Source organism: Aureobasidium subglaciale (assembly GCF_000721755.1).
Source record: "Aureobasidium subglaciale EXF-2481 unplaced genomic scaffold scaffold_10, whole genome shotgun sequence".
Taxonomy (NCBI): domain Eukaryota; kingdom Fungi; phylum Ascomycota; class Dothideomycetes; order Dothideales; family Saccotheciaceae; genus Aureobasidium; species Aureobasidium subglaciale.
This window is the reverse complement of record NW_013566985.1, coordinates 720,240-746,113: the sequence shown is the minus strand read 5'-3', so window position 1 is coordinate 746,113 and position 25,874 is coordinate 720,240. Positions and strand designations below refer to the sequence as shown.

Here is a 25,874-nt window from a genome sequence, read left to right as displayed (position 1 = left end):
ATGCCAGGTCTCCGGAGGCTCTCCAACACGGGGGAGACGCTCCCTCGTCACAGCAGGGAGAAGATGGCCAGATCCCCTATCGACGATGTATTCTCAGACACAGAGAGTGAATCGGATGTTGCAAGCCAGATCAGCGCACAAGCCGGCGTGAAGCGGCTGGAGGCTACTGCAGCGTTGTGGTCGAAATGGTCACTCATATTCGCATATGGCGGGTAAGGTTATCTTGTGATCATACCACTGAGCAAGCATGGCTGACTCTTCCCAGTCTGTACATGATGGCATATGCGACTTCGCTCGAAGGACAAGTGACTACGAACCTGACAGTATTCGCCACGAGCTCGTTCAAGGCACACGCGCTTATCTCGACAGTCTCGGTCATCCAAGGAGTTGTGTTGTGTACGTAAAGGTTGGCACGCGAGATCTCGAACACAACTGACCAGGAGATAGCAATTGTCAAGCCACCAATGGCGAAAGTGGCAGACGTATGGGGACGTTTCGAAGCGTTCACGTTCAGCGTGTTCCTGTTTACTCTTGGCTATATTCAGCAAGCTGCCGCGAACAATGTCAAGACATATGCAGCTGCCCAGATCTTCTACTCCGCAGGCGCCACTGGACTCCAGATCCTTCAGCAGATCTTCATCGCAGATACGAGTGACTTGCTGAACAGAGCCATTGTTTCCACGATCCCAGATATCCCATATCTCCTGAATGTGTGGATTGGTCCCCCAATAGCAAACTCGATCCTTAAGAACCTGAGCTGGAGATGGGGCTACGGTATCTGGGCTATCATTCTTCCTGTGGCATATCTACCACTGGCGCTTGCTCTGTCCCTCAACCAGAGAAAGGCCGCCAAAATGGGTATTCTGCCTCCATCACCGTTTGTTGGCAAGGATTGGATTTACACGCTCAAGAGTCTTTGGTTCGAGATGGACGTCTTCGGCCTTCTACTCCTTCTCGTTGGCGTCGCTTTGTTGTTGATCCCGCTTACTTTGGGTGCGAGTGCGCCTGGAGACTGGAGCAATGGAAGCATCATTGCGATGTTGGTGTGCGGTCTGGTCTGTCTCTGCATCTTCCCACTCTGGGAGCGTAACCCACGTCTGGCACCTAGAGCTTTCTTCCCTCCACACCTATTCCGCAGCACCACCGTCATCGCAGGTGTGCTGATCGCATTCTTCTACTTCAGTAAGTCTGACGCTCCAACTCCATCCTGATTGTTGCTGACATTTTGTAGTGGTGTACTACCTCTCTGTGCAACCATACTTCTATTCTTACCTTCTGGTTGTGCAGGGCAAGTCCGTCTCAGCTGCTGGCCATATCACCCAGACTTTTACATTCACAGCGACTGTCACATCAATCTTGACTTCCATCGTCATCAAGTACACCAAGCACTACAAGTACTTCGTCACAGCTGGTGCTTGCATCTACCTTGTGGGCGTCATCATGATGCTTCGCTACCGAACTGAAGGTGTCTCGGATGCTTTCCTCATTGGCTGCCAAGTCTGCGTGGGCATTGGCGGAGGCATGCTTCATGTTCCTGCTCAACTCGGTGTTCAAGCGTCCGTCGGTCATGGTGAAGTTGGTGCAGTGACAGCTGCTTTCCTAACTATCCTCGAAATTGGAGGTGCTGTCGGCTCAGCGATCTCAGGCGCCATCTGGTCCGCGAACGTGCCAATCAAGCTTGCTCAATATCTACCAGAGGAGACACGCGACCAAGCCAAGGAGATTTTTGGCAGCGTCAAGGTCGCGTCCACGGCGTACGCTATGGGTACACCCACCCGTATCGCCATCAACCGCGCCTACCAAGAGACCATGACCAAGATTCTTACGGTGGCTGTATTGGTCTGCATCCCTCTCATCCCATTGTCTCTCATGATGAAGAACTACAAACTGGATGAGTTAGACCAACAAGTCAAGGGCACCGTCATTGGCAACACAAGTGAAGCCAGCGACCCCTCAGAAAGAGAACCATTCGCTGCTTCGTCGTCTGGTCACCGCCGCTATGACAGCGATGAAGACATCGACTACGACTATGATCGCACGATTAGAACAGTGGCCAGTAACAATGGCTTGAGGACGTGGAAGTCAAATGCAAGCATGCATTTGAATGATGATTGACACGATGCTGATGGAAGAGAGCATGTTATGACATGATACCTGATGACTAGAGATTGAAGCGCGAACGTTTTTTCGCATTGCATTGTTATGATAGAATAGCGGCCAGCCTTGTTGATTGGAGAGGAGTTTTGGTTTTCAGGTATACCACCGCACCTAGTCAAATCGACCTACTTTCGTCTGACATCCATTTTCTTGGGCTAGCGTGTGAGAATTTGAATTGATTGTACTCTGAGTAGGTGGCGTGCATCACAGCACCCAAACAGTGACCTATTGGACACGTCACTTGATCGTGAGCCACTCAGCACCTTGAGACACACTAAACAGAACACACGAATGTCTTCTATATTGCAAAAGATCTAGACAACGCGTTATGGTCGCAAATAGAGATCGCTGCATCGTTGAGTACGAGTCAATGACGAAGGCAGGGTGGTCCCCTTATCACCAAGCGAGTCCATCCCCAGAGTCTCGACCACAACATTTCTTAGCAGCATGATCATCACAGGACTTGAAGCCGTTCAGATAGCACTTACACCAACACGACAAGGAGTATACCGCCAAGTAGACATACAAGCAAGAGTCAGGAGGTGGAAGCTAGAATGGGTTGGGATGCCTTCAGCACAGACCTTATTGCCCATATCAAGGGGCGGTACAGCGGTGTGAAGTTGCTAAGATTTGCTGGCGGCCTGGTGCCAATTCAACAATCGAGTGCGGTGTAAAAAGACGTCGTAGCTACTGTGGGGTCACCTCGATTGAAGCTGAACGATAAAGGGCTTCAGCGGTAGCGATAGCAATGCAAAGTTCAAAGAGGTTAGTCCGTACGGCTTCATAGCCGGCAGGAAAGGCCGAAAGATGTGGCTTTTCTCTTTGTTATGAGTGCCGGACAAGGCGTGAGACCCGTCAAGCTTACGAATGCTCCTGCAAGGCCGTTGACTGCAAGCAGCTGGAAAGAGACAGCTTGGGCGGCATTGTTCCAGATGCAATATGGACAAAACAATGAGGGTACAGAGTGGATTGCAGGTCTGAAACAAAAGGAGCAGTCAGATTTGGAGTGGTTTGGCTTCGATGGGGCTTGAGTAGGCAGGCTTTGGCAGTTGCTTGTTTGAGAGGTTTAGGAGGGGATGATCGGCAAGCTCAAGCCGGATTGGGCAATCATGGGAAAAAAGCAGCGATTGTCTGGAACGCCGAGGATTGCGACTTTCCAATGTGGAGGGTCTGCACGGTGAAGAAGGGCCTTTGGCAGGAAGGACGAGGCAGAGGCAAGAGCGGAAATGTGGCAGGCTAAGGATCGCGTGCCTCTTGGGACAGGGAAGTCTTGAAGAGATAGATACAGCATAGTACAGTCAGGTGTGACGGTTGAAGAATTGCCCTCGATTCGCAAAACGCATTTGGCCGAGGGGTCTGTGATTGTTCTGCATCGCTTTGGCCCGCGTCCAAGTGTTTACCCCGTTACACCCGCAACCTCTCACAGCTCACGTACTCGGGGTCGACCTCATTGCGGGTTCGACACGATATTTCTGCTTCGCCAGCTGCATCCCATCGGGCCGTGGTGAATTGCGACCTGAAGTCTGGTTGTTGGGTTTTGTGACGTTTCCGAGTAAGTGACGAGCGGCAGCAACAGACGTCGTCGACGTGAGTGAAGCCGACGAAACAACTGACAGCTCTTTTCACCCTGCAGCGCCCACGCCCTCCGCTGTCCACGTCCTCAGATCGTCGACTCTCCCTTGTCGCATCGCCTCTACCGACTCTCCTCTTTGCACATCTCGTCAGATCGCCAGCTCCTGCTGTTGCCGCCAACAGCTGCCCTTCGTTAGATCGTAGCCTGCAGACGACCCCGTAGCCAAGTCTGCTCATATACACAATGGTTGTCGCTACCATCAAGTACGCCGCTGTCGTCTCTCCAACACTTGGCCCCCCTGCTAATCTCCCTGTGCGCATCCAGGTGCGTCGTCGTCGGTGATGGTGCTGTCGGCAAGACCTGCTTGTTGATCTCCTACACCACAAACAAGTTCCCCGCCGAGTATGTCCCTACCGTCTTCGACAACTATGCTGTCACTGTCATGTAAGCCATGTCCAATCTCGTCCAGACCATATACCTTGCTCACATCTCGCAGGATTGGTGATGAGCCCTACACCCTGGGACTCTTCGATACTGCCGGTCAGGAGGATTACGACCGTCTCCGCCCCCTCTCGTACCCTCAAACCGATGTCTTCCTCGTCTGCTTCTCTGTCGTCTCTCCTGCCTCTTTCGAGAACGTCCGCGAGAAGTGGTTCCCCGAAGTCCACCACCACTGCCCTGGTGTCCCTTGCCTGATTGTCGGTACCCAACTCGATTTGCGCCCACCTAAGGAGAAGCGTGACGACAAGGACCCTGTTCTCCGCAAGCTTCGTGAGCAAAAGATGAAGCCTGTCGAGAGGGAAGACGGCGAGAGAATGGCCAGAGAGCTCGGTGCTGTCAAGTACGTCGAGTGCTCTGCCCTGACCCAGGAGAGACTTAAGGACGTATTTGACGAGGTATGTCATTTCCATATCCACACAGTTGTTGCATCTCCCAAGACCAAACCACTGACACTTTGCAGGCCATCGTTGCCGCCCTCGAGCCTCCTGCCACCAAGGAGAAGAAGAAGAACCACAAATGTGTCATCCTCTAAACGAGAAAACACCATTTGTAGTTCCGCTTCCACCTTCATGGCCCAATACAGTTCAGTCTTCTTCGATACAGCGCATCCGGCACGGAACCCAACCCAATGATATCTTCCGTCGCCGCTCAATGGTGTCTGGCGCAATGAGGCGCAGTTTTCCGGTTGCTTTTTTTTCGTCACTTACTCGGATTTTCCCCAAGTTAGTCGTAGGTTGCGTCTTTCTTCTCTTTTTTAGAAGCGGGGGGGTTTTCAAGTCTTCTGTGGTTTCCCAGAATCTCACAATCTGCAAGTTTTCTTTTTGCTCGCTCTTCTCACAAACACTCTGTTTCTTCTTTCTTCCGAAGCGTCCCAAGAGCTTCGGTCCTGTTGAGAGAAGTCTCCAATGATAAAGTTGCTCCTTCTGTTGCAGATGTCAAAAGCGAAACCGCGTCTTCCATGGTCGCTGTTTGTAAGCTTTGTCAACATGGAGAAAGACATTCCAATAGAAATGCACACGGCAAGAGTCGGTTAAAATGTTCTCCTGTTCCTGGTGGTTTGGGTATCTTCTTGATATCATGGCTGACTCCAAGTTCGATTTCCGCCCAAAGGTTTGCCGTCGATTCGCAAAAGTGCAAAGATCTTCCTGAAAGATGCTCGTTGAAATCTTTGGAGTCCTTGTTCCTTCTGACTTTTCCTGGATGCCACTCGGTGGACGGTAGTCGTGTGTCAAAGCACAAGACAACATGCTGTATAGGTCAGTCATCCGGAAGAAATCCATCATGTGGTTACTGACACACCAAGGTCATCGCCATCTGGGGATAGACATAGTGCCGTCCACTCCCACCTACGTGTCGCTCTTTCGTCGTTGCTGTTTCCAGTGATATGAAATACCTCACGTCCTTGCCGAAGCTCGTATTCGCTGGCGTCGCTTACTGGTTTAGTCTGCTGTTGCTCCGTCCTCTCCACGTCTGCGTTGCCATCAATCAGGAGAGCGTATAGCATTCCACGTGACTAGAAGCGGATGTGTTGATGATGTAGTAGTCGTCGTCGTCGAATGCAAGCTAGGTTCACTACGAAAAGGATCATGGTTTCCCCTCGTTGAGCTACGGTCTCCTCGCGCTCTCGAGCTTGATTCGCTGTCGCTTTGCGCGTCCTTCACATGTAGTCATTTGCTTTTCCTCTTCAAGTATCTGTGTCTTCCTGTCACACACCCTCCTTCTCATCCCTCTTTCTGCCGACACCATGTTGTACATTCCCAATGTCAGAGATCTCAATGCTCAGCCCCCTCCACTCTCTGCTGCTATCAGACGCCTTCGAACCAACCATCCCGCACGAAGACAAGCCGAATTGAAGAGGAGGACCTACAGTAGAGATCACGCCTTACTGTGTCTAGTGGGCATCATACCTGCCAAGTCGGCGAGTAGTCGTCGACCTGACCGCCAGCTTCCTCGAGCTCCTCTACCTCCCTTTCGTCCTCGATCACGTGCGAGAGTCTTTCCGCTGCCGCTACCCACGCCGCCACTGACACCACCGGCGAGCTTCCGCTCCACCCTGCCCGCCGCTTCGGGCCCGTCGCTGCCAAGACTCACCGCTATCACTCCTTCTGGTCATGTGAAGAAGGCCGTCGTCCCAGTGACGACTGACCGAGTGGGAGACCGTGTACTTCAACGCCGTTTACTCAAACATAGACCTGCTCGAGTCCTCTCCATCGTTAACGAAGAGTCTATCAACCACATCAGAATGGCTCGTCGCACCGATGCAGACAGCGATCTCTGCCTCGTGCCTCCTGGCAGCGAGAATGCTGTACCCACTGTGCGTGGTATAATTGAAGAGTACTACGAAGAAAAGGAGCATGAGCAGTCTGGTGGCAATGACAAGAGAACTCCCGTGTACTTGTCCCCCAAGTTGGCTCATTCTAAGTTGAAGACCGTCCACAAGACGAACGCGGACCCTGTCGTCGACTCAAGCGTCGTTCGTGTTCCGCCCAAGGCTCAGCAGCTCCTTGGCTCTCCTCAGCACAACAACAGTGACTGGCGCCGCTTCGGAAGAGTCGATCCCTTCCCACTTCACTCGAAGAGCGCTTCTGTCAATTCACCCAGACGCACCGCATCGTCGAAAGTGGTTAGTCTACTCACACCCAGCAAGTCGAGAAAGACATCAACTTCAGCACTTCCTCACAGCCAGATTCACACCTCTTCGTCTTCGCAGCACACATCAATTTCGCGCGCGCAGAACGAATTCACATCCCCTCTCAAACACTCTACTACTCTTTACCCAACCACAACACGCAGCAACATGTCTGCACAATCCCCTCCTGACAAGCAGGCCGTCGCTGGCGCCTCTCCTAGCAAGAGCCCAGTCAAGCCTATTCCTTCGCCTGCCCACTCGGGCTCCTCGCTTCCCAGGTTGGTGGTCTCTCCCAAGAGGGAGGATTCCTCTCTCAAGCGCGCTTTCTCTACCCTCACACCCAAGCGTCTCCGTCAAAACAGACCTCCCACTCCCCCCAAAAAGGATACCCCTCCTCCTCAGGGCGAGCCATCTGCCGGACTCGAACCATCGGCTAACATCACCGACGTTGGTAGAGCATTTGACGCTTACTCCGGTAACGCCTTCGCCTCTGCACCCGAAGACGACAAGGTGTCCATCAAGAGCACCGGCACCATCACCATCGCCATTGGCGATGAATGCGGCCCCGTTCAAGAGGTCAAGGCCGGCGTCTTGAGATTTACCCACCAACCTCATTCCATGTTCAAGGGCCAGCAGGCTGTCTTCGACGCCGACCCCGAGATTGTCCGCCAGATTGACGAGGAATTCCAATCTCCTCCTCTCCCTGCCACTCTCTTCAGAACTCCTCGTTCTGACAAGGGCGCATTCGAGTCTGCTGACAAGTCCGTCGCTGACAAGACTCCTCGCTACATTGAAGGCGGTCTTCTTGAGGGCGGTCTTCTGCCCGCCACTACCTACCAGCCCCCGACCAGCCGCAAGGAGAAGACTCAGGCTATCTACTCTCCTTCTCTCTACAGCGTTCAGGATGGCCACGATGTCTTCCGCGTAAGTTCCTACTTCTTCTCTTTTGCTTCTCTCCCATCTCTTTCCATCACGAACTTTGCATGTCACTTTCCCCTATTCCGTCTTCGAGTGTCTCTACTTTGAAATACACCTTGCATTTAATCAGATCATATTTTTATCCAACCCCCGTTTCACGGAGTTTCTCTTGCTAACATTCGCGTCAGGTCGATCACAGCGTCGCACAGGAGTTCGCCGCCACCTCGCCCGTCCCTAACAACTCGGTAAACAACTCTCCCGAGGCTGTGAAGCAGGTCAAGGGTGACCGCAACGCTACTGTTACGAGCCGCGAGCAGCTGAGCGGTGGTCGCTTGGTCGGCGCCCGTGTTTCTTCTCGTGTTGCACCCGTGCAGTACATTAGTACTATCGCGGGCAACGACTACGTTTACAAGCCCGAGGACCATGTCTTCAAGCGTGCTCGTGTTCCCATTGCGGGTACCCCTGTCCAGAGAGTCGATGCTCCTTTCGAGTATCCAAGTGCCGTGCCCCCTCCCCTCCGTCGCACCAGTCGCGACCGTGACGTCTCCAGCGGCAGCTCCTCTGCTCCTTCGCTTCGCGAAAGATTCATGAACAAATCTGGGTTGGGCATCAACGTCAGTGAGAACTCGGATTACTTCGCCGACAACGAGACTACTCTTGGTGTTGATGGTGACGGCAATGAAGAGAGACGCCGTGAGACTATCTCTATGAGAACTCCTGCTGCTCCCAGCTTCACTCCCTCTTTCAAGTCTCCTGCAGTGCCTCGAATGTGGCCTATCACGAGAACTGTCAACCCTCACCGTCTCGCTCTTGGTCACGACGACAAGTACTGGCTCAACAGAGCCTTCGCTCACCTCGCCGAGGATGTCAAGGAGCTCAACGACCAGACCCTGGAAAGCATCGACAAGCTGACAAAGAAGACCAACGCTCTCACCCAAACCGACTCGCAGCACACCAAGACCATTGCCGATATCTACAAGGCCATTGCTGCTCTCCAGGAAGTGGTCAAGAAGTCTCACAACGATGCTCGTGACAGCTTCCGGGACTTTCGCAGCGTTCGTGATGGCGTCGACAACATCCGTCGCTCGATCATCCATATGAGCGAGTTCCTTGTGGATGACGAGAAGGTCGAACTCGTCTGCGATAAGATCATTAGCACCGTCCACCCTACCATTGTCAGAGGCCACGAGTATGCTGCTGCCAACACCGAGCGTATCCTTACCCGTGTCGACAAGTGCCACGACCAGAAGGCCAGAGAGCTTGAGTCCCTCAAGCAGAAGAACCGCAAGACCAACGAGCGTCTTGCTTCTCTTGAGGCTCGCCTTCTCGGTCCCCGTCCTGGCCAGGTGCAGAGCGGCGTTCACCCTTCTCCCAGCTCGTCGAACGGCTACCTTGATGTCATCAGCGACTACGCTGACAACATCAACAACTCTGGCCGCTAAATGTTCAGCATTGTGCCGGACGCTCTTGCCTCCATCCTATGAATGACGCGAACGACTGTCTCGGTGGTTTGCCCATTCGGAGGCTGGAAAGACAGTTAATTCAACGGTCTATTGCGGCGTTTTGGCAACGAAGCGGGGAAGAGGTTGGTTGATTTTATGGGTTTCATGGCAATTCACGCAAAACACGACTTTTTCAACGACCAACGCAACACGAAATGAACGATTACGAATACAAGATCACAGCAACTACAGCAACTGGATGGAAGCACCGAAACCAGAAACCTTGGCTTTTTGTCTAATGAGAATTGGCGACAGAAAAATATTGATTGATAAAAAAAAGGAGAGATGGATGGGACAAAGCAAGGCAGAGAGATTTCAGAAGGTACAAAAGGATCGAAGGATTCTCTTCAAACTAGTGTTTATCATCCAATAAGAGAGAATTGAAAGTTGGCTGTCGATCATTAAAATGACATGACTCTACTCTTTTTGACACGTTTCGTGACAGATGTTTAACAGCGCATCCCCCAGGTCAAGCGTGTTACATGTGTTGTTCATGGTCGTAAAAGGAATACAAGAATAGAAGTGGCGGCGGCATACGAAGATGAGGTGGATGGAGGCCTGGAACTCGAAACCTTGACAGAATTGGAATTTGTGAAAGCTTGAGTTGGGGGAACGATCTCGCGAAGTTGCACGTTGTTGGAGCGTGGCACGCGCGACAAACCGGTGGAAGGCGCGAAGGCAGAGAGTGGCAGGCACGGACGTTTTGGCAGTGGGGAATGAGAAGGAGATTGAACATGACGGTCTTTCCCAAGGGAAGGTGCGAACAAAGAAAACGGGTCTAGAGACTGTCGAATTGCCTGCCTCTGACGTGCAAGACTTTCTGCTTCTCTGAACATATAATCTTCCTTGTAGAAACAAAACAGGAAGGAGTCGTATGTGAGGGACATTGAGGAAGCATCGGCTACCAACATGTCGGAACAGCCATGTACCCCGTCGCATGCTACTGGCACGCCCAAGGCCGGCCGTAGCAGCGACTTTACGAGCATGCAGGCCGACGACATTGACGGTAGAGTGGCTACCAGCCATACCGCGACCCAGCTGCCGTCAATCCACACTCACCACCTTCGCGACCTGTCGTCTGATCTCTCTTCTTCTACCTTCCAGTCATCCTCTTCTAACCCAAACGCCCTACCCTTCCGTCACAACCACGCCGCCAGCGCCGGTCTCCAGATTCGAACTGACCTCCAGCCTATTGCCAATCGCAAGAACACTCAGGCCGATACCTCTGACTCCTTCCGTTCGTCTTATTCGGCCGCCTCTCCGTTGCTGACACCAGCGATACGCCATAACCTTTCCACCTCCAGCTTGAGTCCTAACTCGGCTCTGGCTTCGCCCGCTCTGGCTGCAATGCTTGACATTACTCCGCTACCCTCACCCATTATGCTCAACGATCCCAATTCGCCTGGCCCGTGGAAGAGGATACGAAGCGCTCACTTTGACCACACCACTATACCCAGACCCCCTTCGAGGCTCGGCTCCTCCCCGCCGACGACGAGTGCTCTGTCCTCAATGATGCCTCCACCCGACTCACCGCATAAGAAAAAGAAGGGTTACGGAAGTTTGATGCACGCTGCTGTGGAAGGTCAGACGGCACAAAACATAGACTCGGTCATTCGCAAGCAACATAACCGCAACCGAAGCATTAGCGACTTCGTGCCGGAAGCTATGCACAATGTGAGACCGAGGAACGTCACGGTTGGAACGGCAGGTCTGCAAATCACAACGACGCCGCCGAACGAGCAGCCCATGCAGAGAGAGCACTATCTTGCACAGCAGCGTGGATATGTCCAACCTTCGGCGTCTTCAGACGACGAGCGTCGGACCCAGGATCACCCTCACACACATACGACGGGAATGATGAGAGCGTCTGTGGACTCGGCAAAGGTCCTGCCGTCACCCCCTCCTTCAAGTAAAGGCATGCTGGATGGAGAGAACGGCGACGAGGATATGCAGAGTGTGGGTGGAGCCGAGGACCCGAGTGTCGAGTACTTCACCGTTCGATCAGCACATCAAGACGGCAAGAGAAGATGGCGTGCGGTACGCTCTCTCGGCCAGGGCACATTCAGCAAGGTCATCCTAGCCACGTCACAACACCTGCCACCGAACACACCATACGACGAACAGCATCTGAACCCGAGGAAACTGGTCGCTGTCAAGATAGTCGAGCATGGTCCAGCCGGAGGTGCTGACGAGGAACGGATCGAAGTGTCATTGAAGCGAGAAGTCGACATTCTGAAGAGCGTGTCACATCCTTCAATAGTGCAGCTCAAGGCTCTCGAGTATACAAACGAGCGAGCCTTGTTGGTCTTGAGCTACTGCCCCGGAGGTGACTTGTTTGAGCTGGCCAGTGAGCATCGCAACATTCTCCGCCCTGACATGGTTCAGCGTATGTTTGCCGAGCTGGTGAGCGCTGTGCGTTACTTGCACAAGAACTATATTGTCCACCGCGACATCAAACTCGAGAGTAAGGAGATCCATCTACTCCTCTCCTTCTTTATATACTGACAAACTCATCCAGACGTCTTGGTCGTACCCGCCTACAACGCCCTCTCACAACTCGAGAACCCTCAAAGTCATCCCTACCCGCTCATCTGCCTCACTGATCTCGGTCTCTCTCGCCGCATTCCAGCTCCGCCAGCCTCACCACTTCTCACAACCCGCTGCGGCAGCGAAGACTACGCCGCCCCAGAGATCCTCCTCGGTCAACCGTACGACGGTCGCAGCACCGACGGCTGGGCTCTAGGTGTCCTCCTGTACGCCCTCATGGAAGCACGTCTTCCCTTCGACTGCCCACCCGGCAAACCAGAACGATCGCGTCCTTCCCACCGTATAGCACGCGCAGACTGGATGTGGTGTAAATTTGGAGACGAAGATGGAGAATGGGATGATAAGAGAAATGATACAAAGGAGTTCAAGGGATGGGAAGGTGCCAGAGGTGTGGTGGAAGGATTGCTCAAGAAGGTTAGGATGGGAAGGAAGGGGTTGGCGGATATTGAAGACATGGAGTGGGTCAAGGCTGGCATACAGGTGGATGGTGGCTTGATGGCCTTTGACGACACGGAACCGTTATGATCGTCGTGAGTTCGACACCACTACACGACGACCAACCTGACGACCACACTACAAGGACGAGTCTCTCGACCACTATCCTCTTGAGAACGACATTCTTGGACGATCACACATACAACCTTTTTCACGAAAAACACACATCGACACGACAATATATATACGAGTCCAACCACACGCAGCAAGCTTTGGACAATGAGTACACATAACAAACCTGGGGGGGGGAGCAAAGGCACATTACTAGGACAAAGACTATTGGTTGGAATTGGAAATACCCAAATAACACGTTACTAGGACTACGATATAATTTGTTGGGGGCAAGAGCGTCATGGTTCTTCTTTTTCTTTTTTGGGATCGGTTGTAGCGAGTAGCAGATATGTAGCGAATATTTGTAGTCTAGTTTTTCTTAGTTTTAATCAAGGCTCTTTTGGAGCAAAGTCATGAACATGGGCCTTTTGTCCGGACAATCTATGACGATCATCTTGGTCGTCATCAGGAAGGTATTGACTGAGATGGAGGATTGCGAGCAGCTTCACGCAGCGCGCGGATCCCGGTCGGATTGCTTTCTTCCCCTTCCACCATTATTCAGCAGACACCATCGCACAAACGACCTTCCATAAACAGCTGCATGGACCAACATGATAACATGAGTGAGTATCATTGGCAGGGAAATTGAGCTCATGTTCTCAATCGGTCTACCATGCATCCTCTTACAGCCATTTACCGACCTGTCGGAGACACTCTGCTTCGCGCGTAAAAGACAGAAGGATCCGTGTGGCGGCAGACATTTACTTCAACCCCCTCTCGAATCTCATAGCTTCCGGAAAGGACGAGCTCAACTTCGTCACAGATTATTACGGTTATCCGCAAAGTCATCATGTCTCGCAGTGACTCGCCTGTTGGTGAGACTGAACCTCTACTCTACTCGAAGCCGCCGTGCAAATCGCAGGCGCGCAAGGTCATACTGCTCATTGCACTCATCGCAGCTATCTCAAGCATTTCGGGTAGCTTCATCGGATTGCCTTTTACAAGACTTGTTGAGAGTGCTATTTGTCAAGGATACTATGAATCGGGTCCAGATCATGGAGGGGAGCTTCTGCCTGCTCGCGATGTGGATGAGGCTGATTGCAAGATTGACGTGATTCAAGCCAGACTTGCTTATGTTCTTGCGATACAAGAGATACTGGAAGCGGTGTCGGGCTTTGCATTTGCTTTGCCGTATGGACTGCTGGCTGACAGGTACGCCTCTTCAAGTCCGCAGTCACATATTGTCTGCACAGATCAGTCTGACAGAGTGCCATAGGATCGGCCGTACCAAGGTCCTCACTCTGTCCTTGTTCGGCATCTTTCTGTCTGGCTGTTGGGCAGGTCTCGTAGTCTGGCAGCGCCACGTCTTCCCCATCTGGACAATATGGTTCATCTCCGCATTCCAGATGGTGGGTGGGGGTCAGGGCATACCAATGACCATGATCTATACGATGATTGCAGATGTCCAGACTGAAGCTGAACGGTAGGAAGCTCAAACTCGAATGATCTAGTTTCTTTTGAGGTGCTGATGATTCGAAATAGCACCAACACGTTATTCTACATTATGGTGTGTGCAATGGTAACGGAACTCGTTGCTTCTAGTCTGACAGCAACCTTGATGAGCATCTCACCATGGTTGCCTTTCTGCATTGGTGTGTCTGTCATTGGAATCGTCACACTTATCGCCATGGCAATACCCGAGACTCGTCCCAGTACCCCCTCATCCGAGACTACCTCTGAACACGTTCCAATTGCTCAACACTTACGCCACATTGTCAAGATGTTCACGTCCCGCTCCTTGTGTCTCATCTTTCTCTCCTTCATCGGCGAGCATATAGTCCTGAAGAATAGCTTCTTCGCCGCTCGCTACATCAGTAAACGATTCTCCTGGCCACTATCTCGATACGGCTACTTCATGTCTGCGAGGACTCTACTGGCAATCCTTCTCTACGTCCTCATCCTACCGCAAACATCACATTACCTGCTAAGTCGTCTAGACTGCACGCCCTTGAGAAAAGACCTCACCATGGCGAGAAGCACAGCCATCATTCTCGCAATAGGCTTACTCCTCGCAGCAGGGCCCTCGCTGCCTCTTGTACTGACTGGATTCTTGTTGACGACGATTGGAGCTTCCTCTACAGTGATATGTCGTAGTATGGCAGTTCAGTTTGTGGACCCGGCACATATAGCCTCCATGTACACGTTGCTCAATCTCCTCAACTTTGCGGGTGCGATGGTGGCAAGTCCATTGTTGGCGGGAACGTTTGTTCTGGGTATGAAGTGGAGTGGTGTCTGGCAGGGTCTTCCGTACATGTGCTTGGGAGCCTTGGGTGTTGTCTCGGCGATTGCGTTAGGCTTTGTTGATGGTGGCGATGGTAAGATAGAGCATGATGAGGATGAAGACGAGGCGCAAGACAATGAGGGATGATCAGACAAGTGTGGTTCTGACTGACCGGACAGAACTAGCGCTTTGTAATCATGATGGTGACCTAGAATGACGGATGCAAGATTGAACGCATGACTCATCAGTGACAAGCTTGCAGTCACAGCATATAGAGAGCAATGAAATTGAAGTATATACGGACGGAGTGGAATTCTTGGTTTCGTTCACTCATTTACATGTATTGCTCACTTCCTTGTGAGCCCTTGTTGATAATCTGACCATCATTGTATCTATCGTTACAATCCTGTGATCTACTAATCACCATCATCGCTCCACTCTGGTTGTCTAGCGACTGCCAGCACCAGCACCCTTCTCGGGCTTCTTGGCAGCCTGAACACCCTGCTCATCGGCAAGAGTTCTGTACTTGCCAGTGACAGCCTTCTGGCGTTCACCCACAGCCAGAAGCTGCTGGTAAACAAGCTCGGCCTGCTTCTGAGTAGACAGACCGTCCATTTTGGGAGCAGGAACAGGGGGCAGAGGAGGCAGACCATTCTGCTGAGCACCATGAACGGGACTCAGAGGCTCGATGAACTCGACAGGGCTGGGGAGAGGTTGGTACATGGGCTTGAGGAGAGGTCCTTCGTACTCGTTGAAGTTGGAGTTGGCGACGGTCTGCTGAGCAGATGGGCCTCCCTGGCGCTGCTTGCCCTTTCCGTGGTAGCCCGGCTGAAACTTGTTGTTAGTAACTGATAATCGATTTCGACGTTTGCGCGCAGAGAAGTGACTTTCGTTGGATTCTGGGAGATTGGAAGGAGGAGCGGCGAGCTGGATGGGGAGCTTCTTCCAAGGAGACTTCCAGACGGTTCTCTGGTGAACAGGAGCAGCAGCTGGGATCGAGGCGGCAGGCTTTTCGGGGAGACTGGGCTTGACAATGGTGGGCTGCTTGACGGTGCTGATCGACTCGACAGGGTAGATAGGATCGCCGAAACCATTGTACTTAGGAGAAGAGACAGGGTTGGTGGGTTTGGGAGATGGGGCATGCTCTGGAATCCGCTGAGTGCTTCCGTTGCGCGGCATCTCGAAGGTGAAGTCCGACATGGTGAGAGAAGGGTCGATGAACTCAGGGGCGTGTCTGGTGGTCTTCAACTCTTCGTTGCGTACAGGACGACCCGAATCATCAGGGCGTCTGATACGAGGGGCGTCGTCGGATTCGGAGGCTTGTTGCGACATCTCGGGATTGTTTTTGTTGTGCGCGGACTGCTGCGTAGTGATTGGGTGTCCGAGTTGAGCTGTGATGGTAGCAGCGCGCGAAGTATGGCTGACAGGCTTGAGGATGATCTGATCTCTGACAGCGTCGTAGAAGCGTGCGGGCTCAGGTACAATCTCAGGCTGGCTACTGCGGGTTGTGTTTGAATCCGCGTAATAGCTGACCAAACTAACACCTTCAGTAGGAGCCAGCTGGCTGGCGGCTGGCGAGAGGATCGGTAAGGGCACGGCAAGCTCGAGGGCGCGAGCCATCATCACCTCAACTTCCGACAGCGGCTCAATACCTCTCTGTCCTCTGAGACGCGCTTCGACATCCGCAAGACGCGCAGCTCTGCGCCTCAAGTCGAACGTTCCCCAATCAAGGTCCGAGAAAGGTAGGTCATGCTTGTAACACAGTTGCTCCATCAGCTCATTATCATCGATGATCTTTGCGACCTCGTCCGAGAGCTGATCGAGGTTTCCAAAGTCGCAATCCACAGGCATGAAAATCTTGAAATGGGGAACCAAGTTCAGAGAATGTGTGTTGATCAAAGAGGCATAGACCCAGATCCACATGGCCTCGAGGCTGATACCTCCTGAGAGGTACTCATCAATTGCCTTAGTGAGCCAGCGGTATGCTTCCAGATGAGTGCGATAATGATCCTGCCATGCGTCAGCGATTGCTGAGTAACAACGCAGAGCCCACTAACCTCAAGGACCCTCATGAACAGCGTGCGTCTCGATGAGACGTGGGGTGGGGGCATTGCAGTATGCTCCATGTTGGCTCGTCGACGATACTCTGACGCACTACGGTATTGCGCTGAGGAGAGGTTGAGAGATACTGTGAGATGAAGAGCTCACCAGTAGAACAACAGCTTCGCGGCCCCTGCTCGTTTTGCTCGGCATCAGTATCTACCCCGTCGACATCCAGATTGGTAATCGGTCAATCAAGCAGACGCGTTAGCTTTGGACGGAATCGAGCCAGAAGAAGAGTCATCGTTAACATGCAGAACGAGAGCTGTCCTTGTGCTTAGAGAGCTCTGTACGTGCAGGCTCGTCGGCTCCATTGATCGGGGTGACATGATGAAGTGTGCTGGCTCACCAGAGAGACTTGACACATCGATTCAGTGCACACATTGTTCAAGCCAGCTTCAGGCTAGGTTCATACGTGTGTGCATCTATTGTAATGCTGACACACTCAGATCTGTTGTACTGCAAACGATCTCAAATGCTTCCGAGTTACAGCAGTCTTTATTCAACCAGGAGTCCATTTCTGATGACTGTCCGGCCACTGGCTCCATCGTAAAGATATATAGCCTCCGGGACACTACGCCTAATTCTCCAGTCCAAATCATGCTTGCCAAAGAGAAGTATATCCGTCGTTTTCTCAGGACTTAACTTGAGTGGAGTCTGGGAATGGAGAGGGCCATCGTTGGACAGCCCGATAGCGGTCCTGGCTCTGGTAGAGATGCACTCATACAAGATCTCCGCATCTCTTTTTGTGCCCGCTTGGTAAACGCCAATACCCAAACTGGCTATCGACAGCGGATCACAGTTTCCTTGTGGCGTGAATGCGTTACCAATGTTGTTGATAGAAATTGCAGCATTGAGACCATATTCTTTGATCAGCAGGGGTACAGGCAGAGTTCCTCGGGCTCCGGTCTCTGTTCGCATCATGAATAGATCAGAGGTTGGCAATCCTACAAAACTGATCGGCAGATCTGCAATCTCTGTCCTGAGTCTCTTCCAGTCATTCTCCTTGAACAATGAGAGTCGTGTACAGTGGCCCAGAACGATGGATTTCTTAGAACAATTGGTCCAGTTCTTGGCTTTGAGGGTATCTATCACGAACCAAACCAACGGCTCGGTATCTGGATCGAGATTGTAGTCAAGGTGGAAGTCCAGATGCAAGTCCTTTTCAATAGCAAGATCAATGGTCCATTCAACGTTCTTTTTCATCTTCTCGCGATTGTCTTCAACATACGGTGTACTTCCAATCACATCAGCAGAGTAAGAGGGGTCAAGCGCCTTCTTTAATAGACTTCTGATCTCGTCCCCTCCGTCTTCACCTGAGAACAAAGGAAGTTGAGCAAACACACACAGCTGGATCAGGCATCGTCGATCGACCTTGTCTTTGAGGGATTTTCCAGCCTGTATACATTTGAGATTGACAATGGGATCAACCTCGACAAAGGCTCTCATAGCAGTGACTCCAGCTTGAACACTCTCGTCGATGACTCGTAAACCACGTTCCAGCAGATCATCATGCTCAAAGCTCGATTTTGCTTTAGAAGTCAATTTCATGGCTTCATCGAAAGAGCCCTCCTCAATCTGCAAATGAGCGTATTTGGGATAAGACAGGAGGTAAGCCTTGTCAATATGGATGTGAGGATGACAAAGAGCAGGAGCCAGGAGTGCACCGTGTCCATCGATGTGCGGTGACGAGGTGTCCTCCTTCAAAGCTCTTAGGAGATCCCGATTGTGAGAGTTGATCTTCTCAATTGCACCGGAAAAGGACAAGTTGAGATCCCATCGTGACCCAAGCTCGGTACATGGTAAGGACACATTGAGTATATCGTGAACACGACCAAAGGGCTGCAGGCTGGCGGATGCCGATTCTGTTGCAGACTGGGCGACCTTGAGCTCAGAGTCGACATCGATGCCTGTGTATGCCAGGGATTGATCAGACATATCGTTGATCTCGTAGTCAAGAAGGAAGATGGAAAGAAGCCTGCATCGTGGACGTCACTGGAGCGGCTACCTTCCCCAGCAATGGAAGAAGCTCGGCAAGATGGCGTCGGCGCTTGAGTAAGCCGACGCTCTCTGGAGCATCCGAGTCGCGTCGTGTTTGAGCAAGCATCAATTGCGCGTGCCATTACCTGTCGCATTGACTTTCACACAAGATGCAGCCATCGTCACGAGGATACACGGCTCCAGGTCAGATGCGCCGTCCAACTGGACCTGGTATGTTGGCAAGATGACGTGTCGCATGGAAACATTAAATTGACCATGGACAGGACCAATGTACGCAGCAGGCCATCAGACGAATGCGCCAGCAGTCTCACAGGCCGCCCTGGCACAGTCACAACAGGAGGAACTGCGCCGTCGCGAAGCTGCACGAAGACAGGCCCGCAAGCCGACCGACCTTGACATTGACGATGATCTCGCCGAAGCCACCATCACCGATGCCGCCATTTTATACCGCAAGCTACGCGACCAAGAAAAGCGACTGGATGCCATCATGACAAAGAAGCGCCTGGATATCCTGGAGGGCACGTCCGGTCAGATGCCCTCCGAGGGAGTGCTGCGCTTGTTTATCAGCAACACGGCCGAAGGACAGCCCTGGCAATTGGCCAACGACGGCAATGCTGGCTTCAACGAGGATGGCACCTTCGACTTTGCTGACAACAGTCAAGCTCGTTACCGTGTCAAGATTGAAGGCAAGCTGCTTGAAGGCTCAGACGACGCCGACGAGGACTCGGAGCTCAAGGCCAGCCTCCCGCCCATGGCCCCTATCAAGATGTCGCACTTCTTCAAGCGCGTCACTGTCGACTTCAACCGACCTGCTGCCCTACAGTCAGACGGCTTTAACAAAATCGAATGGTCCAAGAAGGAGGGTGAAGCTGATGTCGATTGCATTGCTTTTGGTCGCAAGAGCGACGAAGATCTGCAAGTTACAATTAACCTCTATCTTGACGAGCAGCCAGAACGTTTCAAGTTGAGCTCGCGTCTCGCTTGGATCCTCGACATGGACACGGCTACACGCGCTGACGTTGTCCAAGGCATCTGGGACTACGCCCGCTTGTTCAAACTGACAGACTCCGAGGACGAACGTCGCATCACTTGTGACGAAACTCTCAGACAACTCTTCCGTCACGAGACCGTCTTCTTCCCCAACCTTCCTGACCTCATCCTCGAACATCTTTCACCTCTGGATCCTATCAAACTCCCTTACACCATCCGTGTCGACAAGGACTACATTGCCCCCGAAGACGGAAGCACACCCCCCTCAAAATACATGATCTGGGACGTGCGAGTCAAGGTTCCCAGCACCACAAAGCGTCTGATGCAGGCCATCATCTCATCACCGAGACACATGGCCAATCTCAAGAGGATCGCCCAGGTTAACGACGATACGGCCCTTCTGCTCGAAAAGGCACGCCATCTCAACTCGAAGCGCAAGTTCTTACTCTCGCTTTCTCACGATCCTGCCACGTTCGTCAAGCGCTGGACCTCGAGTCAACAACGTGACCTCGAGATTATCCTTGCCGAGGCTGGTAGAGGTGGCGGTGACGATGGCTATGCGGGTGAAGAGTTCCGCAGAGGTGGTAAGGACGGCGCATGGGGAACAGATCTGGCTCGCGAAGCTGTGGGTTTGTGGCTGGCAAGACAAAAGGGCCATTGAAATGTTTCTTGTGAGCTTGGGCTGATTAGCGACGGCGTTGGGAATCTGGAGTCATGGATGAGGGGCCTAGGTGGCCAAGTGAATTTGCATTATGGGAGGTGATTTATAAAGGCATTCGGAAGATTCGGAGCTGATCTCCACACAAAGCTTCCCCGTGGAGCAAACACGAGTTATCGAAGGGGCTGTGTTCGTCTTGAAGGACAGGTTCAACATAGACCCGGTTGCGAGTCGTACGTAGACTGCCAATGGTATCGCGATTAGAACCAGATTAACCCCTGTGGAACCAAGATAATTCATGATACATTGTTCAAGGGTGTGGTTAAGAAAGCACGTCCGCCAAAATTGAGCCTCGGTGACAAAGTCGATCGACAAGAATGCAGGGTCCAAGTGTGACGTTTGTTCTGTTCCTGCATTCAAGCAAAGCGCCTTCTAACGATGACAAGCGTCTCATTCCTATTCGACTGATCGAGTCGCTCTTTCCGTCGGAGCCAAACAAAGGCCATGTTTACCTTGGAGGCCGCGGTGTGGGCTTTGTTACTTTGTAGCTGAAATCTTCGACCTCGCGCTTTTCCTTTTCCGAACACCCATCAGTATATCGTCCCTAAACTCAGTCATACCTCTATCCCATTATCACTTTCATACCTCAAAGTTATTCCATAACACCAACAAGTCGGACAGCGCCATGCCTCCCATCATCCACTGCGTGCGCCATGCGGAAGGCTTCCACAATCTAAATGTCGCGGCTCATGCCCTGCATGATCCTCTGCTCACAGCAAAAGGCGAGGAACAATGCAAGACGCTCCAGTCGACCTTTCCCTCAATGGATCACGTCGACGCTGTCATAGCTTCTCCCATGAAACGCACCATCTGGACTGCCCTTCTCTCATTCGCTCCGGCTATCAAGAGCAAACAACTCAAGGTATACGCCCTACCAGAGCTTCAAGAGACCTCAGACCTGCCTTGTGACACAGGAAGTAAAATTTCGGATCTCGAGGCCGAGTTCAAAGGTCAACCAATCGATTGGAGCTACATGCATACGCCTCCTGCCAAAGCCTGGAACGTCAAATCGGGAAAGTGGTCTGCGACTGCTTCGGCTGTCGATGATCGCGCAAGAATAGCCAGAGAATGGTTGTACAGTCGCCCAGAGAAGGAGATTGTTGTTGTTACTCATGGTGGCTTCCTGCACTACCTTACCGAAGACTGGATGGATAAGCACAGCACGGCCGGTAATACTTCCCCCCATCATCACCATCAGCGCCGACGGTCTGATGCCCCTACTCCCTCATTCGTGGTCAGGCTAGGACTCGTTCGTTCTCAGTCTGAGATGGGACCTGATGCCTCCCCATCCCATCATCACCATCGCCACCGACATCATCATCGCAATCATGATAAGCAAGCTTCCTCTCCATCACCGCATCGTGAACACAGAGTCCATCATCATCCACATTCTCACAGAGTCCCAGGTAAAGGTTGGCGTAACACCGAGTGTCGCTCGTACACCTTCGGCAAGAACCCCAAGAGTGGTAGACCCATTCTCCTTGAGACATCACAAAGCCTGGCAAAACGTGTGGGAAACGACACGCCGCTCAGCAGAGAAGAGCAAACCAACTTGCACCGCGTCAACACAAAGCAAAAGGCCGCAGAGGAGAAGGCCTACCAGAAGGCCACCGGCATTCAAGCAAAGGTATAAATCTATGCGGCTGCATGAATCCCTTTCGCAGGAGCAAGAAAAGCATGGAAGGCAATGTCTTGCATTATGGCGTGAAGCCGTGATGGATTGCGTTGCTTGAAAGCGCTTTGTTGAGGCTCTACCCTGAACTCAAATAAGACCAGGACAATCAAGTGGGACTGGTTCGTGAGTATCAGACTTTCTCTTGTGCATCATATCCACGAGCGCCCTGTTCCTCATTACCTTTTCCGTTATCTCCTCTATGAGGCATACTTTTGCTGACTCTTGCGTAGTTGCAGCAGAAGCGTCAAAGTCGGGATTTGGGTGGTTACAACTATGGTTTTTGATGACTCTAGCGAGGAGATGGCTGTGCATGCATGGAGTGTTTTGAGCAGTAAGTTTGCATCAGTAGGACCTTGAGCTGGCTTCAAGCATACAGAACGTTATAGAACGGGAACCTGCGCATCGTATTCTAAGCCAAAGAAGGCTCTGCCCGAACCTATTCATGAATTTTGCGACGTTGGTCGCCGTCGGTCTTCTGGCTGCTTGACTATCGAAGGTTAGACAGCACTCAACCCACCATCAAGGTTCAAGACGGTGTTGTTCGCATACTGATTCCCAGACAGGAAGACAGCGGCATCAGCAACTTCATCCACTGTACCAAATCTCGCTGCTGGAATCTTTGCAACAGCTGCCTCCCTCGCTGCGTCAGACATTGCCCGTGTCATGTCAGTCTCGACATAACCAGGGCAAATCGCATTCACTCTGATACCTCTAGGTCCCAATTCAGCCGCCAGAGATCTAGTAAGACCAAGAACACCAGCCTTTGAAGCAGCATAAGCCACACTCCCCGCACCACCATGAGTAGCCAGCAAACTCGAGATGTTCAAAATATGCCCACGTCTCGCCTCTGCCGTCGGCGTACCAGGAGAACTCTTCAACATCTTCTTTACCGCAAACCTGCACGCCTGTATCGAAGCCGAAAGATTCGTACTCAACACCTCATCAACCCTCGTCTGTGACGTTCTAACAAATAGACTCGAATGCGTGACCCCCGCCGCATTAACCAAAGTGTCCAATCTCCCGTTTTCATGATTCCAACATGCGTGTTTGTCCAACGTGCTCCAGAACTCTGCGTCATTGATGTCGGCTGGGATGATGTGGTGGGTGCGTCCGATGGCGCCGCGGGCGGAAGTGCAGAGGTTAAAGGTAACTTGCAGAGAGGCTTTATCGCGACCGAGCAGGATACAGCGGGCGCCTTCGCGGGCGAATGCTATGGCGATTGCTCGGCCTATGCCGCGGGAGGCGCCAGTTATTAGGCAGGTTGAGCGGCGGAGGGCGTGTTTTGAGGAGGCGTAGAGTTTTAGAGTGCGGATTTGGTGGAAATTCGATGATTGGACTGGGTGGAAACACGATGGTGGCCCTCTGATTGTCGTATTGACAAGATTGGATGTTTTCGATATAGATGGCATTGGAGAGAAGATGCGAAGGGACATTTTGACAAGGAAGAAGTTGAGGTTCTTTGGGTTGAGAAGATCAAGACTTGGAAGGAAAGGCTATCAAAATACTTAGCTGGGTTTGGAATCTAAATTGTACAGTCAACTCCTCACTTTCTGCTCACGTATGTGTTGGTAGACAAAGATGGTGGATTGGCGAAGGCGGAAGTCGATGGCCGAAGAAGCTTTGGTCAACACAGGGCTTGGCATGGCTAGTGATTTTGCCCACAGCTTTCGACACGCTTTGTTCTTCCTCCATCCAACGCGCATCCTCGCACCAAAATCATCGACAATGGCAGACACAGAGCAGACTGAAGCGCCCGACTATGTCACGCTGGTCAGCAATGACGGCTTCGAGTTCATGGTGCAGAGAACTTCGGCCTGTCTATCTGGCGCCATCAAGAGGATGCTTGACCCGATCAGTGCGTTTCCGCTGCTTCACCTGTTGCATCCTTCCTTCGGCTAACATTGGTTTTAGATGGCTTTGCGGAGTCAAAGACACATAGATGCGTGTTTGAAAACATCAACGGCATGGTGCTTGAGAAGGTGTGCGAGTACTTCTACTACAATGAGAAGAACCGCGACAACACTGGTGTCCCTGACCTGGACATTCCGCCTGAGCTCTGTCTTGAGTTGCTCATGGCGGCTGACTACCTGAATGGTGTGTTGAGCTCCCTTCAAGATTGTCTATTGGCGCCATCTTTGCTAATCTTCTCTTCCAGTCTGATGATCAAATTACGCACCTCAACGACTCTCCTCTGTCTACCTCCAATCATATCAGCAAGGCGTTTGTGGCGTTCACTGCTCATACAGAGCCATCTTCCTTCAGCATTGCTTCTACGAATATCATTGCTTCACTCTATACCCAGCGGCGTACAAAAGACATCACCAACGTGATACGACGATAACAAAACACATTCCCTTTGGAACACGAGCATATACGCCGCCATCTTCACTCCTCCACGATGCGGCGTCTATAGTTGGTCCTACATCCAGCTTCCGCTTTATTCTGTCCCTCACCTCACATCCACAAGGATCGTTGGACTTGATTTCACAGTCGGAGACATCTTCCTGTCCTAATTCACCCTTGCAATGCAAAAACCACATTTACCTCTTTGGTCCCTTCTCCCTTGTTCTCCCTTTCTCTGCTTCACAAGTGATCATGTCACAGGAACTTCTATTGTCACGCTTGTCTCCCTCTTCTCCTTGGGAGTTTTCAGGCCCTCATCACTGTTCCAAGATTGATTGGACGCGTTTAAATTGACTCGCAATGTCTTTGTATCCGTGATGTCAGCGAGTCTCATTGCGTGCCTATATACCCTCCTCATTACTCTTGACCTTTTTAGTTGCATGAGTACACTGTCGAGTTATCTTGAGTCACTATCTCCAGCTTACCCTATTATCAATTCTTTCTGACTGTGCAGCTTATTTACAACTCTTCTGACCTTTGTCATCCGTGCTGTCTTGCTATCCGGGGTGGTCGTAACGTAGTCTACGGCCGAATCCTTCAAGGAGTTTCCCTTCCCGTGCCGTATATGCAGCTTGCAGCCGACGGCGCGACGTACTAAAATAATCACGATCGGCTCCTTAGCACTACTACCATCCTCCCCCCAGCTGTACATTTTCCTTTTTTTTGAACCTGCTTGGAGGGTAATGCAATGTCATCTGAGCTTTTTCTTCCAAAGGCCCACTAGATGGGCGGCTTTCATCTATCTTACTTTTTCGACATTGCACGATCTCCCTTGAGCTATGCTAGATGTTGCCGTCATTGAAAGATAGGAGGCTGCATGTTCCTTCTACTCTGTTCGAGATTGACAAGATGTAAGGCTTCCCAAAGTACTGAGATGAGCATTGATGTACATTGCTATATTCAGCAGTGCTTTATCTTGCTTTTGGGTGTAGGGCTGTACTGTACTGCTATTTCCCCAAGTGTGAAGGGTATGTAGCTAAAGGTCTAGTCACAACTGTCTTGCACAAGTGTTTTCCTCTTCACTCTTGTGATCCACCGTCGCTTTATTTGCCTTTTTTTCCCTTCCGCACTGGGGCATTTCGGTATGCATGATGAAGGGTTGAGTGTGTGCACCTCCCACCTCCTCTGATGATCTCCACGAGGAACAGGAAACGCAAAGTCGCGTGGTCGCTTGTGCTGAACGTGAAGGTCATTGCTTTCTCATTTTCAGCCTTCCAAGGCTGCAGGTGGGGATTTGTCAAGATAGATTGATGGAATATTAAAATCTGTTGGGTCCTCGGTATACCCGAAGACCTGGTTTCAAAGGTATCTATCTCGGTGCAGGCGAGATTTG

At 51.8% G+C, this 25,874-nt stretch overlaps 12 protein-coding genes across 12 annotated transcripts; 8 read left to right on the top strand and 4 right to left on the bottom strand.

The window, feature by feature from the left end:
- Positions 1–2,115, top strand: AUEXF2481DRAFT_5120 (uncharacterized protein; the record flags this gene model as incomplete). Its single annotated transcript, XM_013488310.1, has 4 exons — positions 1–212; positions 266–396; positions 448–1,182; positions 1,232–2,115. 4 exons carry the CDS (start codon positions 1–3, stop codon positions 2,113–2,115), a joined length of 1,962 nt encoding a protein of 653 aa, XP_013343764.1.
- Positions 2,116–3,973: 1,858 nt separating this feature from the next.
- On the top strand, positions 3,974–4,763 carry AUEXF2481DRAFT_5119 (uncharacterized protein; the record flags this gene model as incomplete). Its single annotated transcript, XM_013488309.1, has 4 exons — positions 3,974–3,993; positions 4,055–4,174; positions 4,227–4,626; positions 4,692–4,763. 4 exons carry the CDS (start codon positions 3,974–3,976, stop codon positions 4,761–4,763), a joined length of 612 nt encoding a protein of 203 aa, XP_013343763.1.
- A 115-nt stretch (positions 4,764–4,878) lies between these two features.
- AUEXF2481DRAFT_40088 (uncharacterized protein) lies at positions 4,879–6,146 on the bottom strand. Its single transcript, XM_013488431.1, has 4 exons — positions 5,527–6,146; positions 5,318–5,479; positions 5,066–5,207; positions 4,879–4,960 (listed from the first exon to the last, which is right to left on the bottom strand). Exons 1-3 carry the CDS (start codon positions 5,733–5,735, stop codon positions 5,066–5,068), a joined length of 513 nt encoding a protein of 170 aa, XP_013343885.1. The 5' UTR covers positions 5,736–6,146; the 3' UTR covers positions 4,879–4,960.
- On the top strand, positions 5,478–9,350 carry AUEXF2481DRAFT_222752 (uncharacterized protein). The gene is made up of 3 exons (XM_013488576.1): positions 5,478–5,487; positions 5,535–7,784; positions 7,967–9,350. The coding sequence occupies exons 2-3, from the start codon at positions 5,976–5,978 to the stop codon at positions 9,218–9,220; spliced, it is 3,063 nt and encodes a 1,020-aa protein (XP_013344030.1). The 5' UTR covers positions 5,478–5,487; positions 5,535–5,975; the 3' UTR covers positions 9,221–9,350.
- Positions 9,351–9,921: 571 nt separating this feature from the next.
- AUEXF2481DRAFT_222713 (uncharacterized protein) lies at positions 9,922–12,569 on the top strand. Its single transcript, XM_013488575.1, has 3 exons — positions 9,922–11,744; positions 11,799–12,159; positions 12,247–12,569. The coding sequence occupies exons 1-3, from the start codon at positions 10,190–10,192 to the stop codon at positions 12,350–12,352; spliced, it is 2,022 nt and encodes a 673-aa protein (XP_013344029.1). The 5' UTR covers positions 9,922–10,189; the 3' UTR covers positions 12,353–12,569.
- Positions 12,570–12,940: 371 nt separating this feature from the next.
- On the top strand, positions 12,941–14,963 carry AUEXF2481DRAFT_40085 (uncharacterized protein). Its single transcript, XM_013488430.1, has 3 exons — positions 12,941–13,585; positions 13,650–13,856; positions 13,916–14,963. The coding sequence occupies exons 1-3, from the start codon at positions 13,224–13,226 to the stop codon at positions 14,799–14,801; spliced, it is 1,455 nt and encodes a 484-aa protein (XP_013343884.1). The 5' UTR covers positions 12,941–13,223; the 3' UTR covers positions 14,802–14,963.
- Positions 14,954–17,122, bottom strand: AUEXF2481DRAFT_40084 (uncharacterized protein). Its single transcript, XM_013488429.1, has 2 exons — positions 16,712–17,122; positions 14,954–16,664 (listed from the first exon to the last, which is right to left on the bottom strand). The coding sequence occupies exons 1-2, from the start codon at positions 16,778–16,780 to the stop codon at positions 15,102–15,104; spliced, it is 1,632 nt and encodes a 543-aa protein (XP_013343883.1). The 5' UTR covers positions 16,781–17,122; the 3' UTR covers positions 14,954–15,101.
- Positions 17,123–17,438: 316 nt separating this feature from the next.
- Positions 17,439–18,434, bottom strand: AUEXF2481DRAFT_58586 (uncharacterized protein; the record flags this gene model as incomplete). The annotated part of the gene is made up of 1 exon (XM_013488445.1): positions 17,439–18,434. A coding segment is annotated over one exon (996 nt), but the record flags the coding sequence as incomplete, so codon positions are not given.
- Positions 18,435–18,853: 419 nt separating this feature from the next.
- Positions 18,854–20,753, top strand: AUEXF2481DRAFT_40082 (uncharacterized protein). Its single transcript, XM_013488428.1, has 2 exons — positions 18,854–18,965; positions 19,019–20,753. The coding sequence occupies exons 1-2, from the start codon at positions 18,905–18,907 to the stop codon at positions 20,404–20,406; spliced, it is 1,449 nt and encodes a 482-aa protein (XP_013343882.1). The 5' UTR covers positions 18,854–18,904; the 3' UTR covers positions 20,407–20,753.
- Positions 20,754–20,839: 86 nt separating this feature from the next.
- AUEXF2481DRAFT_40081 (uncharacterized protein) lies at positions 20,840–22,442 on the top strand. The gene is made up of 3 exons (XM_013488427.1): positions 20,840–21,632; positions 21,870–22,257; positions 22,369–22,442. The coding sequence occupies exons 1-2, from the start codon at positions 21,089–21,091 to the stop codon at positions 22,094–22,096; spliced, it is 771 nt and encodes a 256-aa protein (XP_013343881.1). The 5' UTR covers positions 20,840–21,088; the 3' UTR covers positions 22,097–22,257; positions 22,369–22,442.
- Position 22,443: 1 nt separating this feature from the next.
- AUEXF2481DRAFT_40074 (uncharacterized protein) lies at positions 22,444–23,691 on the bottom strand. The gene has a single exon (XM_013488426.1). The coding sequence runs from the start codon at positions 23,569–23,571 to the stop codon at positions 22,636–22,638; it is 936 nt and encodes a 311-aa protein (XP_013343880.1). The 5' UTR covers positions 23,572–23,691; the 3' UTR covers positions 22,444–22,635.
- Positions 23,692–23,863: 172 nt separating this feature from the next.
- Positions 23,864–24,820, top strand: AUEXF2481DRAFT_697012 (uncharacterized protein; the record flags this gene model as incomplete). Its single annotated transcript, XM_013488574.1, has 2 exons — positions 23,864–23,993; positions 24,050–24,820. The coding sequence occupies 2 exons, from the start codon at positions 23,864–23,866 to the stop codon at positions 24,466–24,468; spliced, it is 549 nt and encodes a 182-aa protein (XP_013344028.1). The 3' UTR covers positions 24,469–24,820.
- Between the last annotated feature and the right edge of the window lie 1,054 nt (positions 24,821–25,874).

Excerpts from the sequence above, each read along its gene's own strand:
- AUEXF2481DRAFT_40081 (XM_013488427.1), top strand. The coding sequence starts at position 21,089 with ATGCCTCCCATCATCCACTGCGTGCGCCATGCGGAAGGCTTCCACAAT. Across the intron at positions 21,633-21,869 it reads GGATAAGCACAGCACGGCCG|GTAAAGGTTGGCGTAACACC; the intron begins GTAATACTTCCC and ends ACAGAGTCCCAG.
- AUEXF2481DRAFT_222713 (XM_013488575.1), top strand. The coding sequence starts at position 10,190 with ATGTCGGAACAGCCATGTACCCCGTCGCATGCTACTGGCACGCCCAAG. Across the intron at positions 11,745-11,798 it reads CCGCGACATCAAACTCGAGA|ACGTCTTGGTCGTACCCGCC; the intron begins GTAAGGAGATCC and ends AAACTCATCCAG. Across the intron at positions 12,160-12,246 it reads TTTGGAGACGAAGATGGAGA|GATGGGAAGGAAGGGGTTGG; the intron begins ATGGGATGATAA and ends CAAGAAGGTTAG.
- AUEXF2481DRAFT_40085 (XM_013488430.1), top strand. The coding sequence starts at position 13,224 with ATGTCTCGCAGTGACTCGCCTGTTGGTGAGACTGAACCTCTACTCTAC. Across the intron at positions 13,586-13,649 it reads TATGGACTGCTGGCTGACAG|GATCGGCCGTACCAAGGTCC; the intron begins GTACGCCTCTTC and ends AGAGTGCCATAG. Across the intron at positions 13,857-13,915 it reads GTCCAGACTGAAGCTGAACG|CACCAACACGTTATTCTACA; the intron begins GTAGGAAGCTCA and ends GATTCGAAATAG.
- AUEXF2481DRAFT_40074 (XM_013488426.1), bottom strand. The coding sequence starts at position 23,571 with ATGTCCCTTCGCATCTTCTCTCCAATGCCATCTATATCGAAAACATCC.
- AUEXF2481DRAFT_222752 (XM_013488576.1), top strand. The coding sequence starts at position 5,976 with ATGTTGTACATTCCCAATGTCAGAGATCTCAATGCTCAGCCCCCTCCA. Across the intron at positions 7,785-7,966 it reads ATGGCCACGATGTCTTCCGC|GTCGATCACAGCGTCGCACA; the intron begins GTAAGTTCCTAC and ends CATTCGCGTCAG.
- AUEXF2481DRAFT_40082 (XM_013488428.1), top strand. The coding sequence starts at position 18,905 with ATGCAGCCATCGTCACGAGGATACACGGCTCCAGGTCAGATGCGCCGT. Across the intron at positions 18,966-19,018 it reads GCGCCGTCCAACTGGACCTG|GACCAATGTACGCAGCAGGC; the intron begins GTATGTTGGCAA and ends GACCATGGACAG.
- AUEXF2481DRAFT_40084 (XM_013488429.1), bottom strand. The coding sequence starts at position 16,780 with ATGGAGCATACTGCAATGCCCCCACCCCACGTCTCATCGAGACGCACG. Across the intron at positions 16,665-16,711 it reads TGTTCATGAGGGTCCTTGAG|GATCATTATCGCACTCATCT; the intron begins GTTAGTGGGCTC and ends GACGCATGGCAG.
- AUEXF2481DRAFT_40088 (XM_013488431.1), bottom strand. The coding sequence starts at position 5,735 with ATGCTATACGCTCTCCTGATTGATGGCAACGCAGACGTGGAGAGGACG. Across the intron at positions 5,480-5,526 it reads GATGGCGATGACCTTGGTGT|CATGTTGTCTTGTGCTTTGA; the intron begins GTCAGTAACCAC and ends TGACCTATACAG. Across the intron at positions 5,208-5,317 it reads GGGCGGAAATCGAACTTGGA|CTTACAAACAGCGACCATGG; the intron begins GTCAGCCATGAT and ends ATGTTGACAAAG.